Source organism: Hippocampus bargibanti, linkage group LG08 (assembly GCF_051943395.1).
Source record: "Hippocampus bargibanti isolate YZ-2025 linkage group LG08, ASM5194339v1, whole genome shotgun sequence".
Taxonomy (NCBI): Eukaryota; Metazoa; Chordata; class Actinopteri; order Syngnathiformes; family Syngnathidae; genus Hippocampus; species Hippocampus bargibanti.
The window spans coordinates 24,453,398-24,472,947 of NC_142741.1; the positions used below are offsets into that span (position 1 = coordinate 24,453,398).

General features: G+C 43.4%; 2 protein-coding genes across 2 annotated transcripts; one reads left to right on the forward strand and one right to left on the reverse strand.

The window, feature by feature from the left end:
- Positions 1 to 3,028, forward strand: LOC148894906 (dynein regulatory complex subunit 2-like). Its single transcript, XM_089002789.1, has one exon. The coding sequence runs from the start codon at positions 1,039 to 1,041 to the stop codon at positions 2,380 to 2,382; it is 1,344 nt and encodes a 447-aa protein (XP_088858915.1). The 5' UTR covers positions 1 to 1,038; the 3' UTR covers positions 2,383 to 3,028.
- A 587-nt stretch (positions 3,029 to 3,615) lies between these two features.
- LOC148894907 (NADP-dependent malic enzyme, mitochondrial-like) lies at positions 3,616 to 19,446 on the reverse strand. The gene is made up of 14 exons (XM_089002784.1): positions 19,150 to 19,446; positions 18,415 to 18,588; positions 15,360 to 15,493; positions 15,074 to 15,223; positions 12,201 to 12,276; positions 11,088 to 11,353; positions 10,904 to 11,013; positions 9,650 to 9,747; positions 8,370 to 8,483; positions 8,195 to 8,300; positions 6,781 to 6,923; positions 6,507 to 6,680; positions 4,205 to 4,303; positions 3,616 to 4,129 (listed from the first exon to the last, which is right to left on the reverse strand). Exons 2-14 carry the CDS (start codon positions 18,577 to 18,579, stop codon positions 3,968 to 3,970), a joined length of 1,797 nt encoding a protein of 598 aa, XP_088858910.1. The 5' UTR covers positions 18,580 to 18,588; positions 19,150 to 19,446; the 3' UTR covers positions 3,616 to 3,967.
- Between the last annotated feature and the right edge of the window lie 104 nt (positions 19,447 to 19,550).

The following is a 19,550-nucleotide window of genomic DNA, read 5'->3' on the forward strand; positions in this document are numbered from 1 at the left end:
ACTCAGTAAAAGGCTCCCAAACACAAAATGGTCATCGGCACAGCAATATTCAAAAAAACAAAACTTTACTAACCATTTGATGATAACACTCATAATCCCTAGTGTAGTTTCTTACCAACATTCCAAAAACGTCCATCTTCGTTCTTGAAATTGTCCATATATGCGAATAATGAATATGATAAGCAGTTTGCTTACTCTGTGTTTGGCTTCATTCAGCAAGCAATCCGCCATGTCATGTAAAGTCAGCTGCGTGGGGCTCCAGTTGAACCCGACTGAAGACAAGCACCATTGGACATGGCTGGACAGGATGTGTAACTGCAGCTGATACATTTGTTTTTGACTGCTATCCCATAGTTGACCAGCAGATGGCTGTGCTTTATTTTCTTAACATTGCGTTGGGCTGTTGTCACTTCCGGTACAGATTTTACTTTCTGCTCTTCGTTATTTAAGTTTCATTTTACTGAGAAGACGGCGAGAATCGACATGCTGTTTAGCAAGGAAAAGGCAAAGGACAAAGACCAAAAACTTCTATTTCGGATAGAAAGCGGGCAAAGTAGTTTGTACGATTTTTATTGCATATGTTTTATTTCATTGACTTAAAGTCCAAATGTTTATGTGTAAATAATAGCTATATTTTTATACATGTTTGTAGTTCTACGGTGGTGGTGTCGTTGGTGATTCAGCATGCAAGTGAAATCACATTAAAGAATTAACCATCAGTACAAAGAACCGGAGTCCTCCGTTTGGAATGGAGACACAGGATGACTTTGATTCATTGATGCAAATAGTCATTTTCTCTTTTCTGGAGAATGTATACCTTAACCGTTGTATTTCTGTACTTACTGTTATTAGGGCAGAAAAAAGGGTGCTAACATCATCATGACAATGTTGCATCACTGGGCTCCCTTTCTCTAATGCATCACATTCAATGACAGGTGATGATGTCATCTTTGCATCTGCCAATAACCAAATGCGGACACTTGAAGCGCCACATTTTCACTGCTGATTGAAATTGTTAGAGAACGTGAGGAAGTCAAAATGCCTAAAAAGAAAGGAAAGAAGGGCAAAGGAGCAGGGGATGACCCCAGCCTGCGCCCACAGATCATGAGGGACAAGCTGAAGAAAGAGGACGGCTACACGGTATCGAATGCCATCGAGCTTAAGGATGCCTATCGCCTCAACCTGCGCAGCAACCGTTGCGATCAGCTCAAGGAGGAGATAGCGGCCCTCCGGCGTACCTTTGAACGGCGGGATCAGGACTTGAACCGCGCCGTGGAGAGGTTCGCTTGCTGCGTGCAGGAGGGCGAGCGTCTCTCGGCTCAGGTGTGGCGCGTGCACCGCGAACACGTCGAGCGTCTGTGTACCATGCAAGAGAAGCGGCTGAAGTTCCTGGAAGAGCAGTGGGAAATGGGTCAGGACGCTTTAGACCACAGGGTGGAGGCCCTCAGTGAAAGAATGGAGACCTACTTCCTGCAGTCACGCGTGGCTTTCGAGGACACGGTGGTCCACCTGGAACGTCACCATCAGCAGGCCTTGGCAACCATCCACATGCTGTACAGCGAGCCCATGGAAGCCCACTCGGTCTTTGAGAAGAGGAAGGCCTTTGAGGTGGAAGAGTGCTTCTTAGACCAGAACGTGAAGGTCCTCAAGAATCAGAAGGCCGAAAAGCGCTACCTCCACGAGATGGAGAATGTGGAGCGCATGGAGGCCAAAAAACATGTCTCAGTGGTCACTTCCAAGAAGGGCGTGGCGCTCTACAACACCATCATCGAGGTGCAGTCCCGGCTGGAGGCTACCGAGCAGAGCAACTCCGACATGACGGCCAAGCTGACGGACGCCAGGAACGACGCAAAGGCCAAGATCCACATGCTTCTCAACCGGATGGCTCGCGACCGCGTCCCCATCCAGATCATGATCAACGAAGTGAGCGTGCACAGCAACGCCGCCGCCAACAGCCTGAGGTTGATCGTAGCCAAGGGCGCCCGGCTCCTGAAGGTGGCCGAGATGTGTCGTCATTTAGAGGCTCAGCAGAAAGAGGAGCGTGCGGCGTCCGAAGAACTCATCCAGGGATCGGGGACGCCGACCGTAGAACCGTCGCCGATGTACGACTTCCCTGAACTGATGAAGCGCTTCAACGCCGCTCAGCTCCACCAGGAAGCCCTCAAGCTGCGCAACAGAAACTTGCGGCGGGAGAACCGGCAACTACAGCTGCTAACGCGGCAACGCGTTGAAGCCAAGACCATTAACCCAGAAACCCACAACGGACCGTACAATCCCCTCCTTCTCAAGATGGCCCCCGTCATGGAGAAGGCTGACGGCAAGCAAGTGCAATGCGTCATCGAGGGAGTGCACGCCATCAAAATACTCTCCATGAATCAATGAAAATGGTCAGCACGGATGAAAACAAACACAAGGATGCACACTGATGGGGGAGGTGAGAAACAGAGAAGGCGGAAGGGGAGAAAGAAAGACAGAGAGGGCAAGTGAGAGAAAGACAGACAGACAGAGATGGGGGTAGGGAGGGAAATAGGGGGGAGATAGGGCGAGAGAGTCTCAGAGATATTCGGTCGGACACTTCGGTCTAACAAAGCCTCATACACAGGAATATTGTCTTTTACTCCCGGCAGGGGACGCAGCCATTCATGACTGACGCCCAACCTCTGCAGCCCCCTAACAAGCTATTTATTGAGAGGATATGCAAACTTAAAGGACAACCGACGTCTCTGGACAAGATGTGTCCATAATTTGTAAAATGGCTTCAAATGACTTCTACTGATGAGCGTATTTTACAAAGATCCCACCGCATATAGCTAGATTTTACGTTTTAAGACTCGCGCTGAATATTCCGGAAGTCTTGTTTTTGAGTTGGTGACGAGTCCTCACCCTACGTCACTGAAGGAACGCCCCTGACCGAAAAAAGGACACATTGTAGCAGTCCGTCATCACGTCAATACATTTTGCTGTACTTATTTGGTCTGAAAATTTCATGTTGCACCAAAAAGAGGCAGGAGAGACCGACAAAGCTCTGTGGAAGAATTAATCAGCCTGTGGAAACGGGCTGATTAATTCCTTACACGGAGCTTTGTCACCATTTCTGCCTCTTTTTTGGTGCTACATTTCTCCCCCTATTGCCTCAAAATGGCACGTAATAAATTATTTAATCGATTGCAAACATGTATGCTTTCCTCTTCAGAACTATTTGAATTATATTCATAACTGGATGAGTAACAGGAAAGCATCTTCTCCGAATCTGAAGCCATTGTTTTGATTCTCGAGCAAGATTCCACCGCATATAGCTATATACAGTAAAGTCTCGTTATATCGATATTCTCGGGAGTCCGAAAAAATATCGATATAACCGGGACTATCGATATATCCGACCCTGCGCGCATGTAATTTTCCCCTTGCGTTCATAGAAATAGTATCGTAATAAGCGGTACTATCGATATAACCGATATCGATATAACGAGACTTTACTGTATGTGTTTCTCGAAAAATAGTTCGTATGCCAAGGTAAAATTTTCATAAATTTAACGTTCGTAATCCAAAAAGTTCGTAAGCCGAGGTATCACTGTGCATTTAATTCGACAAAACATAACCGGCGACTTTGAAAAGTTCAATTTAAAGTTTAATATTGGCTTTAAAAAAATCCAAGCACTAAACACCACCAGCACGCTTGAAAAAGTCACATCGGCACTCTTAGTCGACATCTGAACATAAATGACACACGTTTTGGTCGGGAGTGCTATTCGCCCAACGTGTTGGTGTTTCCGTCCCCGTTGCTCAAGGGCAAAGAAGAGCATCAAAAACATGTTTTATGAAATCAGCGATCGGATCAAAGGAGTGATGTAAAAGGTTACGTTACCATTTGGGGCAATTTCAGTCAGGAGTCGTCAGAGTGCTCAGGATATTATGCGTCAAGAAAGAAAGTGAATCGTAATAAACGTAAGCGTAGGATTTAAGATGGTCACACGTCCTGCACGTTCATGGCTTCCTGCGGCCAAGCGTACGTGTCCAGTGTGAAGGAGTCGTAGTCTGGGCTGTAGATGTGAGAAAGGACAAACGCCTCTTTGTCTTTTGGCTCGGGGTACACCGAGGCCACGTTGTGCTTGTATGCGTAGTTGACGAGCTGGAAAGAATAGATACGCATTAGTAGACAGTTCCGGTTATGTCAACAGAATTAGGACGTGATTTCATATCGAACCTTGACAGCAATCTTGAAGGACACCTCTCTGATGGAGTTAAGAGGTGGGTAAAGTCTCCCCTCGGCCAAGTGCTCCTCGGTCACCATATCAGCGATGGCCTGACAAAAACATTAAAGTCGATCTTAGTCGTCGTTGAAAAGACAGAGAATTACAAATAATTGATTCCGTATGAATTTGTCAGAGATATGACAGTCGGACACTGTGGACAAAGACTCAGAACCAGTAAGATTGTCCCTACTGCCGGCAGGAAACGCAGTCGTTCATGACATACGTCTGAATTCTGCGGCCCTCTGCCAAGCTATTTATTGAGAATACATGCAAATTAAAGTGATACATTAGTAAAACATAGTTTTCTTGATGATAATACCCGCCCCTGGAACAGCTGTAAGCAATAAAACATTGTCTTTTCCATGAACTGATACATTTGTAACCTGGCTAATGAGCTCTTCCTGTGAAGGAGTTTCAAGTCGTAAATAACTTCGGTGATAAAGGAGTATCCCAAGTCCTAAATTCTATGCAAGGATAGATCTCCGAGATGAAGATGACAGTTTAACTTGCTGTCTGTTGACCTCAGATTGACCCCAGGTTGTCTGTGCTTCAATTGTGTATTCAGTCACACATGTTGGCTAAGCATACAACAGCATGACACTTTTAAATATGCTAACTTTTTATTCTGTCTAATCTCTATCAGGAGGTAATAATTAAAATAAATATGATGGATGGATGGCTGGCTAGCTAGTTGGATGTCCAGCTAGGTGGCTAGCTAGATGGATAGATGGCTAGGTAGCTAGCTAGATAGCAAAAAAAAATGAACTCACACATTGTAAATAGCACAGCTACCTTATGTCAAATCAATGCAGTATATCAAATGCATGCTTTTTATCCTGTATTTTTATACTTTGCTGCAATAGGTACAGTTCTTTTTATGAAACAGTTGGACATTTCAGTCTCCTGACATTTTCTTTTAATATAATACATGCTTAATTATTATAATATATATATAATAATTTCCAGAAAGCTAGCTAGCTACATCTAATTTACAGATAGCTACTTAGCTACATCTAATTTACATGTAGCCTGCTACATCTAATTTACAGATAGCCAGCTACATCTAATTTAGAGATAGCTAGCTACATCTAAGTTACAGATAACTAGCTAGCTACATCTAATTTACAGATATCTAGCTACATCTAATTTACAGATAGCTACTTAGCTACATCTAATTTACATGTAGCCAGCTACATCTAATTTAGAGATAGCTAGCTACATCTAATTTAGAGATAGCTAGCTACATCTAAGTTACAGATAACTAGCTAGCTACATCTAATTTACAGATATCTAGCTACATCTAATTTACAGATAGCTACTTAGCTACATCTAATTTACATGTAGCCAGCTACATCTAATTTAGAGATAGCCAGCTACATCTAATTTAGAGATAGCTAGCTACATCTAAGTTACAGATAACTAGCTAGCTACATCTAATTTACAGATATCTAGCTACATCTAATTTACAGATAGCTACTTAGCTACATCTAATTTACATGTAGCCAGCTACATCTAATTTAGAGATAGCTAGCTACATCTAATTTAGAGATAGCTAGCTACATCTAAGTTACAGATAACTAGCTAGCTACATCTAATTTACAGATATCTAGCGACATCTAATTTACAGATAGCTACTTAGCTACATCTAATTTACATGTAGCCAGCTACATCTAATTTAGAGATAGCCAGCTACATCTAATTTAGAGATAGCTAGCTACATCTAAGTTACAGATAACTAGCTAGCTACATCTAATTTACAGATATCTAGCTACATCTAATTTACAGATAGTTACTTAGCTACATCTAATTTACATGTAGCCAGCTACATCTAATTTAGAGATAGCTAGCTACATCTAAGTTACAGATATCTAGCTAGCTACATCTAATTTACATGTAGCCAGCTACATCTAATTTAGAGATAGCTAGCTACATCTAAGTTACAGATATCTATGTAGCTACATCTAATTTACAGATAGCTACATCTAATTTACAGATAGCTAGCTAGCTACATTTAATTTACAGATAGATAGATAGATAGATAGATAGATAGATAGATAGATAGATAGATAGATAGATAGATAGATAGATAGATAGATAGATAGATAGATAGATAGATAGATAGATAGATAGATAGATAGATAGATAGATGGATAGATAGATGGATGGATGGATGGATGGATGGATGGATGGATGGATGGATGGATGGATGGATGGATGGATGGATGGATGGATGGATGGATGGATGGAAAGGACCTCTGCAGTGGTGAGGAAGATGTCGTCAGAGATGTGGCGAACTCCGCAGGCAATGACGCCCAGGGCCACCCCGGGAAACACATAGGCATTGTTTCCCTGTCCGGGATAGAACGACCGTCCGTCGGCCAGCGTCACCTTGCTGAATGGGCTACCGCTAGCAAAGATCCCGCGACCCTGTTTGCGAGAAACAAAAACGAAAGCCAATGAAACATAATATTTCGTCTCTCTCCATGTGACGGAAAAGCTGCATGGCTAAACCCCGCGAGAGTGCTACCTCCGTGATGTTGTAACATTCCTCGGCCGTGCACTCGGCCTTGCTGGTGGGGTTACTGAGGGCGAAGATGATGGGCCTCTCATTGTTGGACGCCATATCCTTAATTATCGTCTCTGTGAACGCCCCCGCGATGGCGGCGACTCCTTTACAGGCACGAAAAGAAAACATCACAACGCTTTACATTCCCGGTGTGGGACTACTTTGTCATAACGGTTGCCGCCATTCCATTCATAGCGGGATTTGCAGAACATGACAGCTTGCCACTTGTCATTCTTCAAACGTTACTTAGGGAGTTACAGTGATACCTTGGCTTACGAACTTAATTGGTTCCCAGACAGAGTGTGTAAGGTGAAAAGTGTGTCTCCCAAAAATTAATTTCCCATCAGAAACCATTAAAATGAGAAGAATCCGTTCCCAGGTTCCCATAAAACATAATTTTCTACTTTCTAATTATCTTACAACTACACAAAATATACCTTATTTCATGTATAATAAATGTGCAATGGTATTATAATTAAAGAAAAAAACTGTACTATATAATAAAGTGGTTTTATTTACCTTTGTGATGGTCGTTGATGGCTTAATGGAATGGAGTCGCTGGTTTCATCAGCATTAAACACTTGATGAAGAACGTAGCCTTCTTCTTTCACTATCTTGAGGAATGATCCCATGTAGGTGATTTCTCTGCGATAATTTTACCTTATTCCTCATCAATTTAATTTACCTTATTCCTCATCAATTATGTTCTGTTTAGCTGGGTTGATAGCTTTTTGCATCAAGTGTACAGATGGCTTGTGCGGGTTATTTGTGGAGCCCAATTGATGGGAATTTTAACCTTGCAGTCTACACTCTGCGTTTGAACTAGCAAAGTTGAAACGAGTTCAAATTTCATTGTTTCCTATCCATTTTGTCACTCTCTCTCTCTCTCTCTGTCGTCTGCTTGTCTCTTTAATGTTTAAACAACCTCCCCTCACTGCAGCGTTCTTGACCAATCATGTGGCTAAAACCAAAGACTGGGGGCGGGGAATAGAGGACAAAAAAAATGTCGGCTGCCATGTTCTTTTTTGGAGAATGGCTTAACGCTCTCTCTGTCTGTAAACCCCACTCCCTCACTACTGCGTTCTTGACCAATCACGTGGCTTTAACCGACGACTGTGGGCGGGCAATAGAAGACCAAAACAAGCCGGCTGCCATTTTCTTGTTAGGAGAACGTGCTCCTTCACGAACGACACATCACTCATTGTTGCCGCTCCGTGTGTATCCCGAAAAATACTTCGTATGCCAAGGTAAAAATTTCAGAAATTTAACGTTCGTCAACCGAAAAGTTTGTAAGCTAAGGGGTTCGTAAACCGAGGTATCACTGTATATTTGCTGATGACTTCACCTACAATAACTATACATAAAAAATATTTACCGATAATGGCAGTGGGCTTGATGGTGTGCACGGCCTCCTCCAAGGTCTTCAGGTGGGGGTGCTCGTGTGCAAACTCCTCCTTCTCATGGTTCAGATGACTTCGCCCCTGAACGAGAAGCATTTGTTTTTATTTTAAAGGCAAAGCTTGTTGTCCAGACACACGCCCATGCATTACCTTTACGATGAGACCTTTGGAGTCCACCATCCAGATCCTTTTGGCGGCATCCTTTCGAGACAAGCCCTCCTTGGCCATGGCCATCATTAGAAGGTGAGCGATGCCCAGAGCAGCCTGGTGAGAAAATATTTTTTTTCTTTAAAAAAAAAGCTAAAAAAAACTTTATTGGTCTCACGATGGAGAAATTCTGAAATCGCAGCAGGAAAGTTATGAAAGGAAAAAAAAAATAGAACAAAATACAGTGATCCCTCGCTACTTCACGGTTCACTTATCGCAGTTTCAGTGCATGGCAGATTTTTTTTTTTTTCAGGGAAAGAAACTTTTTTTTTTTTAAACGCCTTAGAGGTTTTGTACTCGGCTGTAGCTTGATTTGTTCCCAACGCTGACGTCACCCAATGACAGCAGGAAATCTCATGGTTTGTGTAGATTGGCTATGCATCTTCTCAGCCCTGATCTGTCTGATCACGTGAGTTTATTATGATATTTCGCAGATTTTTGTCTATCGCGGGTAGTCCTGGTCCGCATTAACAGTGTTTGAAATAACGTCTTCTTTTACAACTTCTTCAAGGAAAAAAAAAACTAATAAATATGATTTTTTTCTAATCAAACGTTTGTTTTATTCAATAAAGCAAAAGCTACAAACAAATTGCTACAAGCCACGTAGACTCCTCTTTCTAAGTGCCTTTCAAAACTCTAAAGTACACTTTACATTCACGGTATAGTCCGAAGCACAAAACAGGCTTCTGATTGGCTGCCGTGCAGAGTATGCAAATTGCCAAACGAACAAGTTGCATATTCGGCACGGCAGCCAATCAGAAGCCTGTTTCGTGCTTCGGACTATACCGTGACTGTAAAGTGTACTTGAGAGTTTTGAAAGGTGCTTAGAAAGAGGAGTCCACGTTGCTTTTAGCAGACAACTTAACGCAAACATTGCATCGAGCACCTTGACGACAAACGACAACTGGAGCAAAATCTTCAGCAAAGGATATTTACCATAAATTAAGCAAGGGAGCATTTGTAGTCGGTACTTCTTTCATTAAAAAAATCCTTCATACTTCGCAACAATGTTTTTTTTTGCGATTAGTCGTCTTATTGTGTTTCAAGTTGTGTAAAATGGGGCAGGCAACTTTATGGCCAGGCAGGCAACTTTTCAGAGTTGTCTGCTGTGGTGTCTGCAAACTTTTTGTTATGAGTTTCAGACAATGGCATTAACCGTGAAAAACGAGGGATTACTGTATAAGAGTTTCTGGAAAACACACACAAGTAATAAGAATAGTCACCTCGCCAGCGCCTTGGAAAATGAAAGTGTGGTTCGACAGTTTATCTTTGGTCATCTTCAAAGCCGCTAGCAGTCCGGCCACTGCTACAGAGGCCGTGCCTATAATAGAAAAAAAAAAATGTTGATGCGTTTGACAGTGTGACGGAGATGACTTAATCCGCCTATTAGGACTGTGGCTTTCACGTCGCGATGATACAAACCATTATGTGGATTTTTAATCTGATACCGTGACAAAAACATTAAAGGACAACCGACGTCCCCGGACAAGTTGTGTCCATAATTTGTAAAATGGCTTCAAATGACTTTTACTGAGCGTATTTTACAAAGATTCCACCGTATATAGCTATATTTTACGTTTTAAAACTGGCGCTGAATATTCCGGAAGTCTTGTTTTTGAGTTGGTGACGTGTCCTCATCCTACGTCACTGAAGGAACGCCGCTGACCGAAAAAAGGACACATTGTAGCAGTCCTTCCATCACGTCAATGCATTTTGCTGTACTTTGGTCTGAAAACTTCGTGTAGGACCAAAAAGCGGCAGAAGATGGCGACAAAGCTCCATGTAAGGAATTAATCAATCTGTGGAAACGGGCTGATTAATTCCTGACACGGCTTTGTCGCCATTTTCTACCTCTTTTTGGTGCTACATTTCCCACCCCTGATGCCTCAAAATGACACGGAATAAATTCTTTCATCGATTGCAAACATGCATGCTTTCTTCTTCAGAACTATTTCAATCATATTCAAAGCTGCTTGAATAACAAGAAGGCATCTTCTCCAAATCTGAAGTGATTGTTTTGATTCTCCAGCAAGGCAAGACGTCTTGGGGTGAGACCACGAACAAGGGGGCGGGACCTTCTGAAACTAGCCACTTCCGGGTTCATTTTTTTTGCAGATTTTCGACACTTTAAGTCATTTTTATTGGTGTTTTGTATTTGACGAAAAATATCATACTGCGTGTTTTGGGTATTTTAGATGCTACAAAACATTTTTCTGCTGTCAGTTCGGAAACAAAAAAGTGATGTCGGTTGTCCTTTAAGTCTTGATAGAGAAACTGTTTGAATCCATTACTTTGGATTTAATTACTCTTCAAGCATTCTGATCACTTGAGAGGGAAATGGAGATGAGATCCTAACTCATCATATCAGTATAGAAATACCTTTTATGACATTTTTGTTTGATGGTGTCCCATGAGATTTTTTTTTTAATGTCGAATTGGCTCAAGATAGTTTGGCAAACACAGCGCGAGGAGGCCACCTTGGATATCGTCGTTGAAGGTGCAGTATCGATTCCTGTATTTATCGAGGATGCGGAAGGCATTGCTGTTGGCGAAATCCTCAAATTGAATCAGGCAGTTCATCCCGTACCTGCGGAGTGACGAGGAAGCGCGTCAAGAAGGCGAGAGATGCTGGTATGTCGTCACCGCTGTTTTCCGACTCACTTGTCCGTCACGGCTTGCATGAATTCGTCGATGAGCGCGTCATATTCCTTCCCTCGGATTCGGTTGTGCTTCAGGCCGATGTAGAGGGGATCGTCGAGCAGGTTCTGGTTGTCCGTTCCCACGTCCAGCAACACGGGGAGGCATTGCTGCGGACGAACTCCGCCGCACGCTGTGTACAGAGCCAATTTCCCCACGGGAATGCCCATACCGTAGCTGCCCAGATCCCCGAGGCCGAGGATCCGCTCGCCGTCTGTCACTACGATGGCCTGGATGTAAATAAAGGCAAAAAAATGGACTGGGATGGAAGGATGGAACAAATAGGAGTGATACCTTGCCTTACAAACTTAATTGGTTCCCAGGCAGAGTGTGTAAGGCGAAAAGTGTGTATCCCAGAAATTAATTTCCCATAGGAAACCATTAAAATGAGAATAATCTGTTCCCAGGTCCCCATAAAACATAATTTTCTACTTTCTAAGCCCCTCAAACTACACAAAATAGACCTTATTTTATGTATAATAAATGTGCTATGGTGTTATAATTCAATAAATAAACTGTATTTAACAATAACGTTGTTTTATTTACCTTTGTGATGGTTGTTAATGGCTTGATGGAATGGAGTGGCCGGTTTCCTCAGCATTAAACACTTGATGAGGAACGTGACCTTCTTCTTTCACCATCTTGGGGAATGATCCCTTGTCGGTGCTTTCTCTGTGATAATTTTATCTAGTTCCTTGTCAATTGTGTCCTGTTTAGCTGGGTTGATAGCTTTTTGCATCAAGTGTACAGATGGCTTGTGCGGGTTGTTTGTGGAGCCTGATTGATGGGATATTTTAACCTTGCAGTCTACACTCTGCTTTTGAACTATCAAAGTTGAAACTCTCTCGCTGTCGTCTGCCTGTGTCTTTAATGTTTAAACCACCTCCCCTCTCCGCTGCGTTCTTGACCAATCACGTGGCTTTAATCGAAGACTGGGGGCGGGGAATAGAGGACAAAAAAAAAGTCGGCAGCCATTTTCTTTTTGGAGAACGGCTTAACGTAACGTTCGTAAACTGAAATGTTCGTAAGCCAAGGGGTTCGTAAACCGAGGTATCACTATATGATGAAAGGATTTACTCTTATGTCCTCTTCAGGCCAGGAGTTGAGCAGGGTTGCAATGTGGCCTCTATCATGGATGGTGATGAAGAGTCCTCTGTGAATGACAGCACAAGCAGTCAATTCTAGCGACGTTCCAGACCGCCAATTTCCACCTGATCCCGAGTAAAGTTCATGGTGGTATCGGTGATAGCAATCTATGGTGGTATCAATGATACCATCTGATAGTTTGTGCAAATACACTACAGACGCTCCCCAACTTACAAACGATATACAGTAAAGTCTCGTTATATCGATATCGGATATATCGATACTATTTCTATGCATGCACGGAGAAAATTACATGCAAACAGGGTTGGATATATCGATAGTCCCGGTTATATCGATATTTTTTCGGACTCCCTTGAATATCGATATAACGAGACTTTACTGTACGTTCCGAACCGTCGTTCGTAAGGTGAATTTGTTGGAGATGTGAATACAAAAATATTCATATGTACCGTTGTTCGTAACTCGAATGTTCGTAAGTAGGGGAGCGCCTGTACTACCGCTACATTATGTTTTTTTTTTTTTTTGTAATCAGACGTATTTCTTGTGATGTGTTTATCTCAAACTCGTACCTGTGAATATTTACATTCACCATGTTCTTTTTTTCATTCTCAAGGCATTGGGTCAATTTCCAAATGTTTTTGTTGCCTTATAAAGTGATACCTTGGGTTACGAACGTAATTGGTTCCCAGACAGTGTGTGTAAGGCAAAAGGTTTGTATCCCAAAAATTAATTTCCCATAGGAAACCATTAAAATTAGAGTAATCCGTTCCGAGGTCCCCACAAAACATAATTTTCTACTTTTTCTAAGCCTTAAAATTACACAAAATATACCTTATTTTATGTATAATAAATGTGATATGATATTATAATTAAAGAAATAAACTGTACTATATAATAAAGTCGTTTTATTGACCTTTGTGATGGTCGTTGATGGCTTGATGGAATGGAGTGGCCGGTTTCATCAGCATTAAACACTTGATGAGGAACGTAACCTTCTTTCACCATTTTGAGGAATGATCCCTTGTAGATGCTTTCTCTGCGATAATTTTACCTAGTTCCTCATCAATTGTGTTCTGTTTCGCTGGGTTGATAGCTTTTCGCATCAAGTGTACATCACTCATTGAGGCAGCTCCGTGTACGAAAAAAGTTTGTATGTCAAGGTAAAGTTCGTATGCCAAGGTAAAATTTTGTAACGTTCGTGTCATGATCTGGTTGGCGACCAACGGGGGGGCGCTGTCGGCCCCGCCTGCACCTGCACAGGTGCTGGTCGTCCCGATCAGATTGGCGAACAGCGGGTAGCGACGTCAGCCCTGCCGGCAGCCTCGCAGGTGCTGGTCGTTATAATCAATAACACTTAAAAGGACACCTGGCACGATCATCCGGTGCCGATTCATTGTTTGTTTGCTGCTTGGTTGCAGCATGCATCGTGTACGTCTTTGTTTAACCTTGGCGGGCTTTTACTTTTGGTCTTCTTTTGCTACTTTGTATTTTTTCCATTCAGATCATTTTGATGTTTTACATTTTGTTCCTGCTGACTTTATTTTAATACAATTTGTCAAACAACCTCCTCCTGCCTCCTGCCTGCTTTTTGGGATCCGAACCCGCCATCACCACCTTGCAGACCGTGACAGAATGATTCGGCCAACTATCGGATCCCGCAGGTACATCGGACCCGTCTCATTTCCACCCTGTGCCTGGCAATGCTACGTCCACGTTAGCGCTAGCCTCGTCGAGTTTGAATTGCGTCACTCGACGAGCCGCAACGTCCACGTAAACGTCCGGCCGAGACCTCCTTCCAGGTGGCCGTCCAGGGTGAAACTGGGTGACTGGCATTGCACGCCCACGTCCAGCCACGCTGTCGTCGTGCATGACGAATTGAGTCTCATCCACGACGAGCCGTGCAACGTCCGCGTCAACGTCAGTCCGAGACCCCACTCACCGCTGGATCCCGGAGCGGCTCTGGACCCGTCTCGTTCCCCCGGAGCCGGGCAGTACACGCCCACGTCGGCGTCCGGCCGAGACCTGGTCCCATACGGCCGTACGGGGTGCCATTCTGCGCCTGGCAGTCGACGTCCACGCAGAGCCATGCGCCGTCGCGTGAACGTGCGAGAGGGATCGCGCTCACGCCCACGGCGATCCGTGCCGCGTCTTCGTCCACCCCAGGCCGAGTCCCGTTCCCATCAGGCCGCCGCCCGTCGTATGCTGGAGAGGCAGCGGTTGCCCTCTCCACCGACCGTTCCCTGGCGAGTGGACCTTTTGGGAGACTGTTGGGACTTCTGGAAGCAGCCCCTTGAAGGGGGGGTACTGTCATGATCTGGTTGGCGACCAACGGGGGGGCGCTGTCGGCCCCGCCTGCACCTGCACAGGTGCTGGTCGTCCCGATCAGATTGGCGAACAGCGGGTAGCGACGTCAGCCCTGCCGGCAGCCTCGCAGGTGCTGGTCGTTATAATCAATAACACTTAAAAGGACACCTGGCACGATCATCCGGTGCCGATTCATTGTTTGTTTGCTGCTTGGTTGCAGCATGCATCGTGTACGTGTTTGTTTAACCTTGGCGGGCTTTTACTTTTGGTCTTCTTTTGCTACTTTGTATTTTTTCCATTCAGATCATTTTGATGTTTTACATTTTGTTCCTGCTGACTTTATTTTAATACAATTTGTCAAACAACCTCCTCCTGCCTCCTGCCTGCTTTTTGGGATCCGAACCCGCCATCACCACCTCGCAAAACGTGACAGTTCGTAAACCGAAAAGTTCATAAGCCAAGCATTCGTAAACCGAGGTATCACCGTCAAATGTTTTATGTCCTGAAATCCTGCAAAAAGGCGCGTGTACCCATCCTACCGTGGCCTCCTGAAGGCCAGGCCGTACTGTTGGCAGGCCAAGCCCACGGTGGGCGTATAAACGATGGGCATGAACTCCTCGATGTCCGACGTAAGCACACGATAGAAGAGCTTCTCGTTCCTGTCCTGTAGCGTCATCAGCAGGATGTACCTGGCACAGAGAACGATGGGCTCAAAGAAGAAGAAGAAGAAGAAGAAGATGCTTCCGTTCTGCTTTGTGTTTCACAGTCAGAGGTAGCAGAGGAACTATGTATGCTGTTATTTAGGGTTCAAAATGGTGGTCTCACTTGTCCAGAGGATTGACACGTGTTTCATAGCTTTTCATAACACGTAGAACTTGGACATCTTGGGACAAGAAGCAGGGTGGCAGCAGGCCGTGGATGCCCAGCTGCATGCGCTCCTCCAGGGTGAAGGCCATACCCTGTGGGATGGAAAGTGACTGTCAGTGTGACTTGGGCGCCATCTTTTGCATTTTCTGGGACACTACATTGCTGTCATTGACGGCTCGAATTGATATGGGAAGACTCCTATAATCGATAGTAGTAGTAGTATTGTGTCTACCATACTTATTTGTCATGTCTTTTTTATGACGATACAACTACTAGTGCAGCGTATTCCAATACAGACGATTCTGATTATGATATGCAATAAAATCATACATTCTAAAATACTTGCTAGCTACAACGCTAGACGTAGCAATAAGGGATATATTTTGTCAACTGTCCAAGTCTGTTATGTGGCTTGAGGTGACACGTCAACTGGCTCGCAGCCGAGTGTGGCATTGATGCTATTTATTGTGTCCAATGGTGTGACAGGCTGAATTCACTCCCCTTGACTGTGCTGGTTTGTGACTTCGAAATGCTTGCATTGCAATTATATACTTTTTCCAAAAGGAACTCCTTTTGATTCATTGCCAAAGTGCTTTGACAAGCCAGCCTCTTTTTTTTCCAGTGGTTACCAATAGAAGACGAGAGGGTGATTATATATTTGGACTCAAAACAAGCCACAGTCTCGACTATTTCATACGGAAAGAAGGAGAAACTGTGGGTGCCTTGCCGTGGTGCGTTACAACATACAGTAAAGTCTCGTTATATCGATATCGGATATATCGATAGTCCCGGTTATATCGATACTATTTCTATGCAGCACTGAGAAAATTACATGCAAACAGGGTCGGATATATCGATAGTCCCGGTTATATCGATATTTTTTCGGACTCCCTTGAATATCGATATAACGAGACTTTACTGTATTTACATAAGTGGAGAAACCAGTGTTTAGCAACTCAAACAAAATAAGTACAGTGGGGCCTTGGCGTACGCACTTAATTGGTTCCCAGACAGAGTGTGTAAGGTGAAAAGTGTGTATCCCAAAAATTAATTTCCCATAGGAAACCATTAAAATGAGAACAATCCGTTCCCAGGTCTCTATAAAACATAATTTTCAACTAAATAAGCTTTAAAACTACAAACAATATAACTTATTCTGTGTATAATAAATATGCTATTGTTTTGTAATGAAAGAAATACACTGCACTATATAATAAAGTCGTTTTATTTACCTTTGTGATGGTCGTTGATGGCTTGATGGAATGGGGTGGCAGGTCGGAGAGAATTGCTGTTTGGAAGGAGTCACATTCCATAAGGACCGTAATTAAAGAAATACACTGCACTATATAATAAAGTCGTTTTATTTACCTTTGTGATGGTCGTTGATGGCGTGATGGAATGGGGTTTAGACTTCTATTCCTGTGTTATGAAAATCCGGTTAGGCATCTTTTTCCAAAAAAGGCCAGTCTCATCTGCATTAAATAATTGCTGAGGAACGTAGCCTTCTTCTTTCACCATTTCGAGGTGAATTTCGAAATGGTGAACTTCTAGGTTGCAACATGACGATATCAGAGTGAATTAGCCGTGCTTTCTCGGATATAATTGCTTTATTCACGCTGTCGCCGGCTAGCTGCTTTTCGTTAATCCAAATTAACAGAAGTTTTTCAACCTCTTCTATTGCCCGAGAGCGTTGCTTTGACAGCACGGAAACACCTTTAGCAACACACGCACCTTTAATAGCTCCTTTGTTGCGAAGGATGGTACCAATGGTGGACTTAGCATATTGCTACTGGGCCGTTAAGTCAGACAAACGCAACTTCGTTCGCGTTTCACAATGATCTCCTTCTTCTCCTCGACTGTAATTTTGTTTTGTGTCTTCTTCGGGTGAACACGAGCCTATGGTGGGGTCTTTTTCGGTCCCATAACAGCAAAAGTATCCGTGATAAATCCTTGAAGACGAACGACGTGTGCACTCAGAGAAAGGGGGTGTGGAAAGGTAGGCCGGCTTTCGTGCTGTTCGGTCGTGTGGTTTGGTGTTTTTCCCCCGAAAATTACTCCACCAGCCGTGGTGAGGCGGCGCTCTGTGTGTATCCCGAAAAGTAGTGCGTATGCCAAGGTTTAATTTTCATAAATGTAACGTTCATAAACCGTAAAGTTCGTAAGGCAAGGTGTTCGGAAACTGACGTCCCACGGTAATCAGTTCTGTTCAGTTAATTTAGTGACTTCATTTAGTCTTCATCCGCACTGAAATTTTTGGGTGCATATTTAAAAAAAAAAATATTCCCTAAAAATATTTGTACAGTTAATTAATGACTGATAAAACGCAATCACGTTCAATCGGTTACAAAGAACCACTCAAGTAACCTCCATTATTGTTATCAATATGAACTGACTAACTATTCATAACACACACACATTTTTTTCTCTGATTTTCAATGCAATCATTTGGTAAAAGAACCATTGGTGCAACAAACGTTCATACAAAGTCATAAAAACTCTCACTATTCTGAAACTTGCAGACCCATTTCCTGATGCAGTTTTCATAGTGAGTCATCATGGAAACAGTGACTCGGGGAAGAAATGTGACCTCTCTTATGTGAAGGAAAACCAATAAAAGAGCGAAAAGTTAGTCAGAGTGTTGCTGAACACAGTAAAAAGTCAAGGGAGTGGCATTTCCTATTGCTTTTAAGTTTGGGAACAACCACCCCCTAGATTTGCTTAAGACTTCCTGAATATTCAGCGTGAGTCTTAAAACGTAATATATAGCTATATGCAGTGCAATCTTTGTAAAATACGCTCAATAGAAGTCATTTGAAGTGATTTTACAAATTAAGGACACAACTTGTCCGGAGGCGTCGGTTGTCCTTTAACAATGCTGTAAAACGCATGTGGGGAAAACTACCCCCACTTCAACGAACACAAAGTCAAGACCGTTTTGAACATCATTAAAATAAACTCGCCATTCAAACTATATTTTTGACTTTTGCGTATGTTCGGAACTCCATGAACTCACTTTGTTGAGGTGGGGGTTCCTAGTGATGTCATAGCCGCGCTTCTTGGTGCTGACGCTCCCTTTGCGGCTCTCCCCGCCGTGGCAGACCCTCACAGCCTGAAAGGGGAATCCGCCGGCCGTGCGTCTACACAGATGCAATGCCGCTCTTCCAGTGAAGGAATTCATCCCGTCTGCCTGCGCGCAAACCAAAGCATGAACGCTCAAATCACTCGCAAGGCTAGAAACAAGCAATCACAACAACGCAATTTATATTAGTGATGGGAATTCCGGCTCTTTATAGAGAGTCGGTTCTTTTGGCTCCGCTCACGAAAAAGATCCGGCTCTTATGGCTGCCAAATGGCTCCTCAGTTTGTTTGTTTTTTTGCTTAAATTAACTAACTACCACAAAATCTTATAAAATTATGTGAAAAACGAATTACTCGGGGGATAAAGGACAAAAAAAAGTGGGCTCCATGTTCGACTCCTTAAGAACCGGCTCTCTTCGTTCACTCCGGGTCGTTCGAGAACGACACATCACTCATTTTATGCATGTAAACAAATTGCCTCGTGAAGCTTGATGGCCTTTTCTTTCAATCATACACCCCCCACCAAAAAACATCGAAAATTAAAAAGGAGAGGGGATATGAAGCCCTTTGAATCACCGCTTATATAATGGTGTCTATAACAAAAGGATTTCCGCGTTCGATGCTGCTAGCAAGCGGCTAACTAAGCACTCCTCCTTAACCTCAACCTTACCTGGTGACTAATAATGTTACGCCGTCGGGTCTGTGACTCTTATCTTCATTAGAGCCTTCTGTTGTTTGCAATGTAGACAATCTTAACGACCGGAGTGGATTTTAGAGGTGGATCTTGTAGAGGCAGCTGATCCCGGATCATTTGACATTGACTCTAGAGATGTTCCACGCAAAAAGACAGCCATGTCGTAATGGTCTACACAAAAAAAATGAGTTTGAGACTGTACCCATTCTTGTAAACTACACCGACTACCACTTAACGTAAACTTGTGTATATTTCGAATAATAACGTTAGTCACAACCAATTGTGAGGTATTTTTTATATGCGGAGGTTACTTGAACGCTTTTAAGGAAGTCAGATACAGGCGTTACCAAATCCTTGCAATTGACGTGTTTACATTG

Bases quoted from the DNA above. Each gene is read 5' to 3' on its own strand.
- LOC148894907 (XM_089002784.1), bottom strand. From the start codon at position 18,579: ATGAATTCCTTCACTGGAAGAGCGGCATTGCATCTGTGTAGACGCACG. The intron at 15,224-15,359 runs GTGAGACCACCA...TCTCTGTGCCAG, and splicing joins CGTGTCAATCCTCTGGACAA to GTACATCCTGCTGATGACGC. The intron at 11,354-12,200 runs GTAAATCCTTTC...ATTTACATCCAG, and splicing joins GGCCTGAAGAGGACATAAGA to GCCATCGTAGTGACAGACGG.
- LOC148894906 (XM_089002789.1), top strand. From the start codon at position 1,039: ATGCCTAAAAAGAAAGGAAAGAAGGGCAAAGGAGCAGGGGATGACCCC.